At 42.2% G+C, this 17012-nt stretch overlaps 1 protein-coding gene across 1 annotated transcript in view; it reads left to right on the top strand.

Annotated features, from left to right (window-relative positions):
* PLA2G10 (phospholipase A2 group X) overlaps positions 1-2082 on the top strand; it is a 37141-nt gene extending 35059 nt beyond the window's left edge. The window contains exon 4 of the mRNA XM_040440976.1: positions 1256-2082. Within this exon, the coding sequence (XP_040296910.1) occupies positions 1256-1413 (158 nt within the window). The 3' untranslated portion in view covers positions 1414-2082. The remainder of the gene's footprint in view (positions 1-1255) is intronic.
* The last annotated feature ends 14930 nt before the right edge of the window (positions 2083-17012 follow it).

The following is a 17012-nucleotide window of genomic DNA, read 5'->3' as shown; positions in this document are numbered from 1 at the left end:
TTATTAGAGAGTAACTACACCTTCCAAAAACTTTTGATATGTTATAATGGACTAGGGATGAGCGAATTTCTTATTTTGAACTGTGAGTTCGTGTTGTGGTATAAGCTGAATTGCGTTATGGATTCCATGACGGAATGCATAACAGAATGCCTTTAGAGGCATTCCGTTATTCATTCCGTCATAATAGAAGTCTATGGCCTGCATAGCGGATCCGTCCGGTCTCCGTTATGCAGTAGTCCTCTCCTGCATAACGGAAACCGGATAGATCCGTTAGGCTGGCCATAGACTTCTATTATGACGGAATGCCTCTAAAAGCATTCCGTTATGCAATCGCGTTATGGTCCGTGGTAACGGAATCCATAACGCAATTCAGCTTATACCACAACACAAACTCAAAGTTCAAAATATAAAATTCTTTCATCCCTAAAAGTGACATATAAGCCCACTTGCCACGAAAACCTCTTTTATTGTGATCATTTTAAGTTATTTCCTATTCACAGGATATGGCAGAGATCCCCAATGTTCATCACCCCAGCTGTGGTGAAACTACAACTCTTAGCATGCACACTTGCTTGGCTGTTTTTGGAACTCCCATAGAATTGAATGGAGCATACTGTAGATTGATAAGCTGGATTGCCGAAGGGGGCTGACCCCTGGGATAGAGGACAACTATTATATAGGTGGGATCCCACTGATCATAAGAACACGGTACCCTGCAGAGCCCCCAGAATGAATGGAGGGGCAGGTTGAGCATGCAACTTGCAGCTCTATTCATCTCTGGCTCTTGCTGATAGTTCCATAGAGATGAATCCGTAGTGCACATGTTCGAACTGCCACTCCATGTATTTCAGGGGACCCTGTGGGGACAGGCTCCCGTTCTTGTGATCATTGGGGGTCCCAGTAGTCGGACTCCCACTGACCTTATAGTTAGCCACTTTCCTGTGGATAAGGGATATCTTGAAATTAACGGAATACCCCTTAAAATGGGTCTGTATTCTATTGGGCGCAGCACTGGATGGTTGGCCATCACCTCCACAATGCAGCACCCTCTTGCCTCAGGGCCACAGCTATTACACAGCACTACACCACATGAAAGGATCAAGATGGGTCACTTTTCCATGTGGTCCGGAGTCAAGGAGACTTAGCTTGGCATAAAAGGGCGCTGTTGGGCTGCCGGGTCACTCTCCCCTTGAATTGTGATAAGTTGTATTGGCAGCAGTCACTGGGCACTGACTACATTTTTTTTTTTTTTCAGATTACACAAGGGATTTCTGCCAAAAAATGCTTTGCAAATGTGACAAAGAGTTATCAAAATGCCTTCAGAAAGCACCTTACAACGCAAGGTACGCTCTGTATCCAAATTTTTTATGTGGGAGAGAAGACCCAAAATGCAAGTATTATAAAGAGCGATAAATGTGGAAAAGAAGTCTTTTACACAGAAATCTGTAACATTTCCAAAAACCTCCACCTGAAGAGAACAAATATGTGGATCAATACTCGCAAATGCTGTAGGTGGAGGAACTCTCATTAATAGCTGCGGTCTGGTTTGGAGACACTTTAAAAGAGAATATGAGTACCTATAGAGATAAAGAACACCAGCAAAATAAGATTTGCAACTGTTTTAAGTTTTGTTTTTCTTTTTTTACTGTTTACTCCATTGACTTTGCTGCAGTCTGGAAGTTAATTATGCAAATTACATTAATCAAGTAATTAAGGGTCACCTGTCAGCAGATTTGTACCTATGATACTGACTGACCTGTTGCATGCATGTGACAGGTGAAGGCATCTGTGTAGGTCCCATGTTCACATGTGCCCACATTGCTGATAAAAATGATGTTTTAATATATGCAAATGAGCCTCTAGGAGCAACAGGGGATGTGTGGTTACTCCTAGAAGCTCTGTTCTCTCTGCACTTTGCTAGGGCAAGGTGGTATGAGGTTTTCACTGCCTGGCTTGCGCATTGCGCTTCCCATTCATTTTGATGGGACTTCTGAAAATAGCAGAGTGCGCCGCTCTGCTATTTTCAGCACTCCCATATCAATAGAGCGTGGCCGTGCGTGCACAGTGCACCCTCTGGCGCTTTGCAGGCTCCCAGGCCCCACACCTATCAGACACTGGGGGCATATCCTACCATTATGCCCCCAATGTCAAACATGGGATTACCCCTTTAAATATATATATCATATTATACATTGCAATTTTCAAATGTAATGGAATTTATCTTGTCAATTAAATGTATATTTTTCATACTTTGAATCCTAAAGAAAAATGTATTAAAAAATGTCTTCAATTAAGAAGAGAATGTTGACTTGGCTTCAGTTCTGAGTTCCAATAAAGGTCAAAATATTTTTGTCTGAGTACACTCAGTTCTCGAAGATCTAGGCTAAACATGGTCATAAACATCACCGCCTACAGTTACTGGGATACGGCCGTACACACCAATATAGAAGGACTTGAAGTTACATGTATGGTATCAAGGAAACATCTGCACAAGTAAAGCAGTTTTTTTTTTTATATATAATTAGACATACGTGCTGCTGAACGTATCCATAGGACTCCATGGCCTCAAGGTATCCCAAGAGTGTTAATTTGGCATACAGATGTAGCCGAGCTAAAATTGACTCTGAAAACACATGGCACAGTGTTATCTTGGTTATCACGTGACAAAAGCCATTGAAAAGTTAGTAGTTATCTTTTTGTTTCCTTTTTTTTTTAACTTAACACATTAACCATCAAGTTTAGTTCGGCTGCATCTTTACCTTTGGGCAGGTACTATATGTATTGGTATACCTTGTTATTTTTCATATATGGGATCAATTAGATTCTTCTAGTTGGAAAATCCATGGAAACTTGTGTTTATTTTATTTTTTAACAAAGATCTTAAGAAGTTTTGACTCTCACTTGTTAGCGGTGCCCAAATATTTCATACAGTTTTGGACTTCTCAATAAAAAATATTATGAGCCAAATTTTCATGACACATAGACCTGTTTTTAATACCTGTATTTATAGACTTTATTTTCTTTAGTTTTATTAAGGTAAAATTAAAAAAAAAAATATATATATATATATATAATTATTTACACTAGGTATGGTCTTAGATGCACAGGACAGCTAAGCAATTGTATGGGTTGGCCTGTGCAGTGTTTTTTTATTGACATTTTTTTTCTCTATTTTCTTTTTTTAACATATGTCCCCCAAAAAGTTGTAAGTGACCTCGGGGGGACATTTATTTACTCTTCATAATTTTTATTCCTATTTTGCACCCTTCTATTGCAGCTACTAGGGTGAAGAGCCCCCTGTGATGACTAATGTCACTAGCAGAACTTACCTGTGTCTGCTAAGACCCTGCAGCTCTGCCATGCTAGGGGGCACCAGGCAATCATGTGATTATCGGGTTTAATAGGCAGTGACATGGCTGTTGTCTCCAGCAGGCTTGCACAGACTTGCTTCTGCTAAATTTCAGTACCAGGAACTTTAAATCCAAACTGTATAGTTACAATTTTGTGACTCTAAAGCCCACAAGCATTTTCATTACCTACAGGTGCATTATCCTAAACAGGTTAAACAAGTTATCCAGAAAATGATAACCTAACCTGAGGATAACCTATCATCTCTGCAGGGGTCCGAGTCCCAGCACCCCCGCCAATCATTTAGAGAGCCGTTGCGCTCACTGGAGCTCTGGTGAGTGCTGTGGGCTCCCAGCAGCTTACCCAGCACAGCACCGTACATAGTATAGCGGCTGTGCTTGATATTGCAGCTCAGTCCCATTCACTTTAATGGGGCTGAGCTGAAACTAGGCCATGTAACCGATGAACATCACATGGCCTAGGGGTTGGCGCCATCCTGGAGGAGACTCAGTATGGGTAATTGTCCTGTTTCCTGTAATGTATGAATTCATGTATGTAATTCTTCGATTAATCCTGGCTAAGGATAGGGATTTCTGTCCACTGCATGTCTCCTCCAGTGATGTTGTTTTTTTATCTCCTGCACTGATTCTTTTAAACATGTATGTTGTTAAATTATAATGTGTTTTTGTAATAAAGAATTAATTAGTACCAGCGGTCTGGCATTTCTCTATGTAGGTTATATATATGTATATTATTGCCAAAGGCTAGGGCATCACTTGTATGAGGATTCATTCTATGGTTGAGGTATATATTTCGGTTGGCCTAGGAAGAGGCTGCTGTGCGCATGGAGCCCCCGAGTATCGGAATCCCACCCCTCCCCCGCCAATCTGATATTGATGACCTAACCAGATGATATGTCACCAATATTATTTCCAGGATAACCCCTTTAATGCAATATCACAATCCCTGCAAGAATGCACACCACTCACAAATGCAGACCGCCCAATCTCTCAAAAAGAGTAGTCACAACATGGAAAAAACACAACTGTCATATTTCAAAAGACTGAAGCAACAAACACAAAAAATATTGTTATAAGTAACATTAGGAACCCAAAACTGCATATGTTAATATACTCAGGGCCGGGCCGACACAGAGGCTGGGGAGGCTCCAGCCTCTGGGCGGCAGGCAGGCCACTGACCACGTCGCTGCTGCTGTCGCGCCTGCTGGGTTGCCGGCCGCGCTGGAGGACGGAGGGAGTAGTGAGCACTTGGCATTGACTTACGTGCTCCCTCCCCGCTTCGCCTCCTGGCTCGGCCGCTCCGGTCTCTGCTCAGTCGCTTGCCTGACTGGCTGTGTACAGCGCGCACTTTGACCTGACACACGCTGTACGCAGTCAGTTCACATGTGCGCCCTCTGGAGACCAGGAGCAGCGCGGGCAGCAGCACAGCACTGTGTCACGACCCAGCCCAGGCCCCAGCAGAGATAGAGCGTGAGAGTCTGCCATGAAGTGAAGTAAGATAGTTCTTAAATAAAGATAATATTCTTTTCTGTCTGATCGGAGGTCTGATGGGGTTCTGGATGGGGTAAAATTACAAGGGGGGGGGGGGCTTGACTTGAGTCATCTACTGATCATCAGAGCATTAGAGCTGCAGGAATAAATAACATCTAAATGTCTGGTGGGGTAGATGGGGGGGGTAGATGATCTAACCCAGCCCCCCTTCCCCCATCAGCCCTTGTCCTACCACCCCATCTACCCGTACCCCCCCCCCCATCTACCCCACCAGACATTTAGATGTTATTTATTCCTGCAATTCTAATGCTCTGATCAGTAGATGACTAAAGTCAAGCCCTCAAACTCCCCCCCCCCCCAGCCATTTAGATATGTATTATCAATCATCATCCCCCACCCCCCACCTTCCTTGTAATTTGCTGGCCCCCAATATCCATTGTGAATCACAATCCATAATAGTGTCATCCACAGATACCCCCATAACACTGTCATCCACAGATCCCCCTATAACAGTGTCATCCATAGATCCCCCCATAACAGTGTGTCATCCATAGATCCCCCCCCCCCCCATAACAGTGTGTCATCCACAGATTCCATCATAACAGTGTGTCATCCACAATGGGACAAGAGAGACTTTCAAATCTTGCCATTCTTTCCATTGACTATGCAATGGCAAAGCAAATTGCCTTTGGAAAGGTGATTGAGGTGATTGACCAATTTGCTTCAATGAAAGCAAGAAAAATTGCACTGTAATTTACACCCGTATCTGTTTTGCACTCACTCCTTTGGAGATAAATGACCACAAAACTATACCGTTTTTGATGCAAAACTTGCTAGTTTTTATTCTGTCTTGTTGACAGGATTATGTTTATTTATATTAAGATTATGTGGTTATTGTCTTATATGACTTGTTTTTGCACTTTATTTCTATCTTTATATGGATCTAAAGAGGTTGTGCATTTGTTTACAGCTATAGTTAATTGGTACATTAAACTGTGCATATTTATGTGTGATTACAACAGTAAGTATTTAGTAAAGACTCCACAAGTTTGTGGGGGGGGGGGCACTTGGGCAGCTCAGCCTCTGTTGGTGGTGGACCTTGTCCCAGCCCTGAATGTACTGCACACTTCCAGAGACTAGAACCAAAAAAAAAACATTAAAGTGTAATAAAAGTAGCATGCTGTGGTGTTTAGAGTCACTAAAATGAAAAATAAAGAAGTCATGTGCAAAGGAACAAACATCTGAAGAGCATTAGGTCATGGGTCTGGAAGCCGGGTCCCATTCCAGAACTTCACAGGAACGGTACAAAGAAAGAATAATGTACCAAGGAGCTGTGTTCTTATATATAAAGTATTAGCTTAGCTTTGAACAGCAGCAATTAGGAGAATGTCTCTATACATTACTATATATATATATATATATATATATATATATATATATATATTTTTCAACGATACCCCCGCTACCGTAACAAAGAGGGAGAGAAGGTACTACACTAAAATTAACACTCAGTGGAGTGCTTCACTGCTTCGTCTAGAGAGGGTTAATTGCCTGAACCCTCAGTTTAATTCAAGAAGAAATGGAAGCGAGAGGCTAGACCCGCGTTGACTATTAAGTGCCATGTGGTACTGTAAAGGTATTGGGACGTAGGTGGCACCTACTCAGATATGTAATCCCCTAAACTAGCTGCTCAGCGGTATTGCGCTTGTTATTGATTCTGTGTAATGGGAGACGGGTCCCATTCCAGAACTTCACAGGAACGGTATAAAGAAAGAATAACGTACCAAGGAGCTGTGTTCTTATATATACGGTATTAGCTTAGCTTTGAACAGCAGTAAGTAGGAGAATGTCATATATATATATATATATATATATATATATATATATATATATATATATATAAGCAGACGGACCCGGCTTCGTACGGGTGTATTTCATCTATTTCATTTTAAAAAGATAGCGACAGTTTCCCCCATAACAGTGACCTACAGTACCCGCCCCTTTAACATTGACCTCCACAGTGACCGCCCCTTTAACAGTGACTGCCCCTTTAACAGGGACCTTCATAGCGCCCGCCCCTTTAATAACAGTGAACTCCACAGTTCCACGTCTGATATATATATATAATCTAACAAAAAAAATCAAGCAGCAGCACTAGTCCAATAGACTACGGGTGCAGATCCTCAAAACCACAGGCTCAGCAGTCAATGCAAGGCTATATGTATCCAAAAAAGAGGCAGCACTCCAAGATAGAGTGAAGATAGTGGACCTTTTATTGACCCCTCTGCAACATTTTAACCGCTCAATGCAGTCTTAATCAAGTTGCTTGATCATATATATATGAAAATGAGTTTTTGTCTGTCTGTCTGTCTAGACATTCCTTATGCACGACAAAACGACTAGACCAATCTTCACTAAATTTGGCACACAGGTACATCAGGTGTCCGGGAAGGTTTTAGACCGGGTCTCAGCTCTCTAGGACGTACCGTTCCTGAGATATTCCAAAAAAATGAGGCCCCCTCCACCAATACAAGCCTGCAAGTCTTTCTCTTCAAATCCCAACTGCTATAAACACAGTTTTACTCCAGGTTTCCATAATAACCCAGCCATTTTTCTTTACTGCTTAAAGGGTGTGCAATGTAGAGGTCACTGTTTTTAAAGGGGCGGGCACAGTGGAGGTCACTTATTAAATGGGCGGGCACCGTGGAGGTCACTATTATTAAAGGGGCAGACGCTATGAGGGTCCCTGTTAAAGGGGCGGTCACTGTGAAAGTCACCGTAAAGGCGCGGCCACTGTGAAAGTCACTGTTAAAGCGGCAGGCACTGTGAAGGTCACTGTTAAAGGGGCGGCCACTAGGAAAGTCACTGTTAAAGGGGTGGTCAATGCTAAAGGGGTGGGCACTGTGGAGGTCAATGTTAAAGGGGCGGCTACTGTGGAGGTCACTGTTATGGGGGAAACTGTCAATATCTTTTTACGACATACGAAAACATAAAATGAAATATACCCGTACAAAAGCCATTGAAAAGCAATTGAAGGTGTTTGCTTAACGCATTTAGTTTAGATGACACTGCTCATAAATCATGAGTGTTAACTCTACTACATCCGTATATTAGTGATGAGCGTGCTCGGAAGAGAAAGGAAGGTGTCTGGTTCATTAAAAAAAAAGGTTAGAAATTGATGGAAACCCCATCAAAATGGTTTGGAAACAGCATTAAGAGGATAGCTGGATGTGTCTTACACTCCTATTATGTACAACATACAATAGACAACCACACAAAGGCTGTATGCCAAAAGCCAGGTATGTGAAAGCCATCAATCTATCCATTAGACAGAAAACAGGCTTAGTCAGCATACCTTACAATAGCAGCCTTGTGCACTGAGATATTCCAAACCAGCTCTCATCTGACTGAGAACCAGTAAACCTCAGTTATTTTCCATCTGTTGGATGGCTTGGGTGGACCTGCACACCTAGATCAATATCATTAGGGCGACAAAAAGTTTTCCGATTGGCCTAACAGAATATTCAATAACCTTTCTATACAGTTATCTCATGTAAAAAACCGCAATTAGACTTACCGGTAATTCCGTTTCCTTGAATCCACCATGATGGCCACAATGAGATTGACCCTTGACCTCTGTAGGGGCAGGAACACATGAAGAGAGTTTAAATTCCCCCACCCCTCCACCTCCTCAGTGCTTTACAAATTAGGCGAAAAGATGGAACAACGTAATAAAGGATATTGATTCATATCCCCTAATATATTATCATCTATATCTTCCCCCGTATAGTATATATATATTTATATTTTTTTTTAATTATAATTTCTTAGTTTTTTTGGGACGGGAATAGTACGGGCCATCATGGTGGATTCAAGGAAACGGAATTACCGGTAAGTCTAATTGCGGACCCCTAGCCTCTTTTCTGGATCAAACCACTCTTTCATAATCATTTCCCGTATATTTTCGTTTATTGGGAAAACGATGGATGTCTTTGATCTAAGACCCCCGAACATCTCATCCTGGACAGTACGGGGTCTAGGTGTGTCCTCAATCCCCATTGTAGACCTGACAGCACTTAGCAGTTCCTCCATTTCATCCGAAGAGAAAAAATATTTTTTATCCTCATCCAAAATCTCCCCCTCTGATAGGGGGTCCTCATTATGAATTTGTCTGGATGAGACAGAGGCTTCTTCCGCATCCTCAGCATCTGAGGAGGATATAACGGAGAGCTTGCGTTTCTTGGGAGGATTAGGAGTACTGCCGGGAGTCGACATAGAAGCCAAGGAAGACTTAATCTCGTCCAGAATAAAGGATTTCAACTCTGTAAGAATATTTGGTTGTTCTTCCTTCCAGATTTCAGCTGTGCAAGACTTGCAAAGTCTTTTCTTATAATTCTCCGGTAGCCTTTTTGAGCAAGCATTACACTTTAGTAACTTCACTTTTGCTTTAGACTCTTTAGTACCCTGGAAGTGAGGGAACCACCAAATATACCACAGTTAGCAATTAAGGGCAAGTGCAGTTTTAACAACACAACCCCCCGGGGGGGGGGGGGGGGGGTCACAGTACTGACGGCAGAGGGATCAGGACCTTCCTGGCGGGGAGTAGGTGTCTCTGACATTGTGGTGATTGCAGGCAAATGCTGGCTGGAACCGCGATCTCTTCAGCAGCCCCGGCGTTTGAAGTCATCAAGCTGCGCCTCGGGCTGTCGGCATGTGCCTCCATTGCACCAACCTCTGTATAGGTGCGTGCGTCGGCGTGGTCCGCCTCCTAATGCTTGCACTCCATGCGTCACACCTACTCCCCTGGCCGCTCACGTGGATGCAAGGAGGACACCGAACACAGCACGCGAACCTCTGTGTGAAGCCGGCACCCCAGACTGCTTCCTGATGCGAGGAAGGAGGTCTCGCGGTAAGGGAGGACCGCAGGCCCCAGCATAGGCCGGGACGAGGGTCCTTGTTGCGCCATGCTGTTCAGCCTTAGCCCCTGCCGCGGGAGGACAGCAGAAGATTCCTGTAGGAAACAATCTTGAATAGGATACTTCAACCCTCCCGACAGGAGGGCTCTCTCCACATGTTGGCCCCTGTAGGGGCAGGAAAGCACTGAGGAGGTGGAGGGGTGGGGGGAATATAAACTCTCTTCATGTGTTCCTGCCCCTACAGAGGTCAAGGGTCAATCTCATTGTGGCCATCATGGTGGATGAAATGGAAAACTCAGTTGCATAAACATGGGCATATGGGAAAGACATGCAAATGAGCAGAATCTGCCTTGTTTTTCAGCTGTCATAAGACTATGAAAACCAATAGATGGCGCTATTGAGTTATGAATAGCGCCCACTATTGGTTTTACAGTCTTATGACAAGACAAATATTCTTGTCAGAAGACTATGAAACCAAGAGGGCACTGTTCATAACTCAATAGCGCCCTCTATTGGTTTCATAGTCTTCTGACAAGAATATTAGACTGAGTCTTATAACAAGCTTATTAGTGTAGCCTTTTGCATGGAAAATTCTCGATTAGTATATATTCGAGATCTACACTAGGATGATATCTGACACTGGGAAAGCTGGGTAATAACTCAGTGTAGATCGCAAGTTATTACCCAGCTTTCCCAGTCAGATATCCTAGTGTAGATCGCGAATATTCCATGCAAAAGGCTACACTAATAAGCTTGTCATAAGACTCTCTAATATTCTTGTCAGAAGACTATGAAACCAATAGAGGGCGCTACTGAGTTATGAACAGCGCCCTCTATTGGTTTCATAGTTTCTGACAAGAATATTTGTCTGGTCATAAGACTGTAAAACCAATAGTGGGCGCTATTCATAACTCAATAGCGCCATCTATTGGTTTTCATAGTCCTATGACAGCTGAAAAACAAGGCAGATTCTGCTCATTTGCATGTCTTTCCCATATGCCCACGTTTACGCAAATGTTTTTACATGACAAAACTGTATAGAAAGGTCATTGAATATTATGTTAGGCCAATCGGAAAACTTTTTGTCGCCCTAATGATATTGATCTAGGTGTGCAGGGCCACCCAACAGATGGAAAATAACTGAGGTTTACTGGTTCTCAGTCAGATGAGAGATGGTTTGGAATATCTCAGTGCACAAGGCTGCTATTGTAAGGTAAGCTGGCTGTTTTCTGTCTCATGGATAGATTGATGGCTTGTACATACATGGCTTTTGGCATATAGCCTTTCTGTGGTTGTCTATTGTATGTCGTACATAATAGGAGTCTAATATGCATCCAGCTATCCTCTTAATGCTGTTGCCAAACATTTTTGATTGGGTTACCATCAATTTCTAACCTTTTTTTTATGAATCAGACACCCTCTTTGCTTTCGAGCAGGAGGTGCCTGGAGTTCTCCCATTGACTTCCATTATATTAAATTGTATTCAAGCACCCAAATTATTCGGCCGAGCACTCGGATCTACCAAGCATAACGATGCTCGAGCCGAACAGGTATTCGGCCTAGCATGCTCGCTCATCACTAATGTACAGTCAGGTCCATAAATATTGGGACATCGACACAATTCTAACATTTTTGGCTCTCTACACCACCACAATGGATTTGAAATGAAACGAACAAGATGTGCTTTAACTGCAGACTGTCAGCTTTAATTTGAGGGTATTTACATCCAAATCAGGTGAACGGTGTAGGAATTGCAACAGTTTGCATATGTGCCTCCCACTTGTTAAGGAACCAAAAGTAATAGGACATAATAATAATCATAAATCAAACTTTCACTTTTTAATACTTGTTTGCATATCCTTTGCAGTCAATTACAGCCTGAAGTCTGGAACGCATAGACCTCACCAGACGCTGGGTTTCATCCCTGGTGATGCTCTGCCAGGCCTCTACTGCAACTGTCTTCAGTTCCTGCTGGTTCTTGGGGCATTTTCCCTTCAGTTCTGTCTTCAGCAAGTGAAATGCATGCTCAATCGGATTCAGGTCAGGTGATTGACTTGGCCATTGCATAACATTTCACTTCTTTCCCTTAAAAAACTCTTTAGTTGCTTTTGCAGTATGCTTTGGGTCATTGTCCATCTGCAGTGTGAAGAGCAGTCCAATGAGTTCTGAAGCATTTGGCTGAATATGAGCAGATATTGCCCGAAACACTTCAGAATTCATCCTGTTGCTTTTGTCAGCAGTCACATCATCAATAAATACAAGAGAACCAGTTCCATTGGCAGCCATACATGCCCAAGCCATGACATTACCACTACCATGCTTCACTGATGAGGTGGTATGCTTAGGATCATGAGCAGTTCCTTTCCTTCTCCATACTCTTCTCTTCCCATCACTCTGGTACAAGTTGATCTTGGTCTCATCTGTCCATAGGATGTTCCAGAACTGTGAAGGCTTTTTTTTAGATGTCATTTGGCAAACTCTAATCTGGCCTTCTTGTTTTAGAGGCTCACCAATGGTTTACATCTTGTGGTGAACACTCTGCATTCACTATGGTGAAGTCTTCTCTTGATTGTTGACTGACACACATACACCTACCTCCTGGAGAGTGTTCTTGATCTGGACAACTGTTGTGAAGGGTGTTTTCTTCACCAGGGAAATAATTCTTTGGTCATCCACCACAGTAGTTTTCGGTGGCCTTCCGGGTCTTTTGGTGTTGCTGAGCTCACCGATGCGTTCCTTCTTTTTAAGAATGTTCCAAACAGTTGTTTTGGCCACACCTAATGTTTTTGCTATCTCTGAATTTTTTTTTTTTTTTTTTTTTTAGCCTAATAATGGCTTGCTTCACAGATAGTGACAGCTCTTTGGATCTCATCTTGAGAGTTGACAGCAACAGATTCCAAATGCAAAAAGCACACTTGAAATTAACTCTGGACCTTTTATCTACTCATTGTAATTGAGATAATGAGGGAATAACACACACCTGGCCATGGAACAACTGAGAAGCCAATTGTCCCATTACTTTTGGTTCCTTAACAAGTGGGAGGCACATATGCAAACTGTTGCAATTCCTACACCGTTCACCTGATTTGGATGTAAATACCCTCAAATTAAAGCTGACGGTCTGCAGTTAAAGCACATCTTGTTCGTTTCATTTCAAATCCATTGTGGTGGTGTATAGAGCCAAAAATGTTACAATTGTGTCGATGTCCCCATGTTTATGGACCTGACTGTATATAGCAGTGGGTGTGGCACCATGTGCTTACCGAACAGATTTGGCTTCAGGCCATTCAGCAGCCATTTAAAATCTGTAGTATCTGGCCTGCTTTAGTGACCATAAGTGTGCTCCTGGCAACAAAAAACTGTGCAATCTGAAACCTTCATGCCTTAAAGTTTCTACACAACACTGAGATCCGTTTATGCTTTTTAACCCTCTTATCTGAGAGACAGTACACCGTTACCATTCTTTCCATTTCAAGATGAAGATAAAGTTTAAAGGGGCTTTTCGGGAATAAAATAATTAAATAACCAATCCTCAGGAAATGTCATCAATATCTAATTGGTGACGGTGTGACTCCTGGCACCACTGCCAATCAGGGGCCTCTTTATATTAAACCAAGCACAGCGCAGTATTTCACAGAGCGGCTGTGCTTGATATTGCAACTCAATACCATTCACTTGAATGAAACTAAGATGCACAAAAGCCATGTGACAGATGGACGTAAAGTGTCAGAGGCTTCACTCGAGGACCACAGACTCTTCAAACAGCTGATTGCCAGGGGTGCGAGGAGTCAGAAACCCACTGATCAGATAGTGATGACCTATCCTGAGGATTGCTGATCAATATTTCAATCATAGAAAATCCCTTTCATTTTGGCCCGTAGGGTTTAGATTAAAAACTGGAAGCAAAAGCTATACCGTGTGTAATGTTCCAGATGCCAACTAAACACTATGAATGACAATATGTTTTCTAGTTTGTTTATTCTGAGTACAATTGATTAGTGCAATTGTGAGGCCATTACATTCCAGTCACTCCAAAAATTACATTTTATTAACTTGGTAATTTCAAGAAAGGTTTTCTCAAACATCATATGACATTCAAAAAAAAGAAGACCAACAATTACCTTTTTTGATTTAATTTAAACCAAATACTAAAAAGGAAAACAAAACTCTGTATTATCGGTTTTCATCTTCACAGTTCTTGCATACAAAAAGGGAGACCGATCGGTGGATGTGCAGTCACAGTGACAGAACATTGCAGTCACTTAAAATAAGCTCGATTTGCGAGTATTTAATAAATTACATACATACAAAGGAAATGCATAACATTGACAAAAAGATGGAACGGTAAATTGCTACAGGTTTTATGGCAAATATGATGTATAGTGAAGGATGAGTTAGAAGTAATGTTTATGTGCAGTGCTGAAACTCAGCCGCAGGGCAGGATTAAAATGTGAACTGTAAACCGCATAGATGTTACACCTGAAGAAGGGCATTTATTAAAGTTTTATACCAGTTTTCTGGTATGAAAGTCACACATTTTGGTGCACGAGCTATTGGCGCTAAGATTTGAGAGTTTTTCCCCTTCTTGCTGCTTTTAAAAAGTGGTGAAAACAGTGGAGAGGTTATCCTGGGAGAGGGCATAGCCAGAAACATCCGACAAATTCATCTAGTGTAAAGACACAAAATGGCGCCAGTTTAAAATTTCATCTATGCCTTCTTTTAAAAAGATGAATTTGGCACTAAAGATGTGCCAAATTAATAGACTCAAACTTAGTGCAATTTACTCCAACAGAATGTTGGTTAAGGCAAAAAGCCGATTTTAATAAACCTGCCCCTTAATTCTATTTAAGAAGCTAACCCCTTTAATGGTTAAATGAGGGCATAACACAAAACCATATTTCGGTACATGCGTGTTTTCTGGGAACCTACTTTCCACATATAATGGGATTATAGGACAAGTGTATATTTTTGTTGAAGAAATAATGCCACTTTAGTCCATGGGTTGTGTCTGGTATTGATGGGTACTAACCCCCCTTCCCCACCCTTGGAGTTTTCTTTTATAACCTGTAGTACTCTGAATGTATTTTGTCATAATTTTTTAGGATTAAGCAATTACTGGATCCGAGTAGTTTATATAAGTATTAACCAGCATTTAACTAGCTGAATGCCCTAAGTTTAGCGCTCATCGCCTTAAGAGTCCATTCACACATCCGTGTGTGTTTTGCGGATCCACAAAACACAGACAGTGGCAATGTGCGTTCCGCATTGCCGCCACTAAGAGAATATGCCTATTCTTGTCCGCTATTGCGGACAAGAAGAGGACAGGTTTTATTTTTTTCAGGATCGGAATAGCGACCCGGAAGTGCGGGTCCGCAATTCCGGATCGGGGCCGCACTTCTTGCGGGCCCATAGAAATGTATGGGTCCACAATTCCGTTCCGCAAAATGCGGAATGGAATTGCGGATGTGTGAATGGAGCCTAAAACAAGTGATGACATAACGAGGCCTTGCCGCCAAGCTATGTCTCAGACTAGTGTGCTGAAGAAATAGAAATTACAATTAAAAGGCAAAATGTCAAATCTAGAAAAAAAAAAAAACATTATTTAAGAAAAACACCTTTTGTAAAATACTATACAGTTCTACATTCATCCCTTAAAAGGGAACCAGTCATCAACTTTAAGCTGCCCATACTAACAGCAGAATAAAGTAGAGAGACACGAGAGTTGATTTCAGCGGTCCATCATTTATAAGTTACAAGTAAGTGGTTGCAGAGAACCAACATCACAAATCATTGCAGACTGGGCCTGGAAAAGAGTCCCGGCCACCTGAGAAGAGCCATGGTTCTTCATAAATTCCTGCCCACCTGCTGATGACTGACAGTCTTCTACCTAGTTTTCTCCCTTTCTTTGTAAGAGAGAACTGCCAATCATCAGCAGATGGACGGAGAGTGCAGGAGATTTTCAAGCCTGGGCTGCAATGATTATGATGCTGATTCTCAGCAACCACTTTTAGCTGATGAGTGACACACCGCTGAGATCAGCATTTTTATCACCAATTTCTGCTGCCCTCACTGAGGTCAGCATAAAGTTGATGACAGGATCCCTTTAAAAAGAGTAAATAAACCTTTGTATGACATTTTAATATGATGTCCCTATTAAAACTTTTTCTAATACACTTTATTAATTTTGTATTTTTCTTAGTCTTTTCTCTATGTAACGTGCACCATTCCCTGTGCGCTTAAAACTGACATGTTTGCACACCACTGACTTCTCAGCAGTGTACAAAGTATGGACTGTGAAGTTTATGAATAGGGATGCAGCGCAGAAAGTACAGGCAGGAGCGCATAATGCTGCTCCTGCCCCCCAGAGGATTACTAACTCCTAGCATAGCACCCTGTACCCATGTACTATGCCAGGATTAGCTGAGCGGAGCGGGCTCCTGCCTGCTCCGCTAAGCTAAGAGCTGACATGCAGTTCTCTTAGCTGATCGGAGCAGGCAGAAGCCCGCTCCGCTCAGCTAATCCTGGCACAGTACATGGGTACAGAGTACCCATGTGCTATGCCAGGAGTTAGTAATCCTCTGGGGAGCACAGGCAGGAGCAGCAATGAGCGCTCCTGCCCGTACTCACAGCGCTGCTGCTGCCCATTCATACATTTCACAGCCCGTACTCTGTACAGAGAACTGGGTTTTAAGCGCACAGTGAATGGTGCGCTTTAGGCAGGTAACAGACTAAGAAAAATACTAAATTAATTAATAAAATATTAGAAAAAAGTTTTATTAGTGCATTAGGGACATATTAAAATTTCATACAAAGGTTTAGTTACTCCTTAAAGGGCGTGTCCCATTATTAAATAGTAACAATTATTCAATTAGAATTTTTTTTTTTTTAAATGCTCCTGTTTGTTTAGATACTTGTTATGGCGCCCCCTGGTGTCCTCCTCCTCTCAGAACATCGCTTCTAGTGTGCTGCTTCTTAGTGGCATGAGCATAAGAGGGTCCAGACGGACGGACACATTAGGGGGGGAGGTTCTGAGAGGGAATCCATAAAACAGCCGGAGGCGCCACATAACAGCAATATCTAGACACAGAAGCTTGGTTTCAACTGAAAAGGTTTTCTGCTTTGCAGGATCTAACACACAGATATGTAATATTTAACTATGGGACAACTTCTATAAACCATATATCTACCTGTGAACACCATTTTTACAATTTCTATGTAGATGTAATCTATGTAAAAC

Source organism: Bufo bufo, chromosome 7, assembly GCF_905171765.1.
Source record: "Bufo bufo chromosome 7, aBufBuf1.1, whole genome shotgun sequence".
NCBI classification, from domain to species: Eukaryota; Metazoa; Chordata; class Amphibia; order Anura; family Bufonidae; genus Bufo; species Bufo bufo.
The sequence above is the reverse complement of the archived record's forward strand: the minus strand, read 5'-3'. Positions and strand labels throughout refer to the sequence as shown.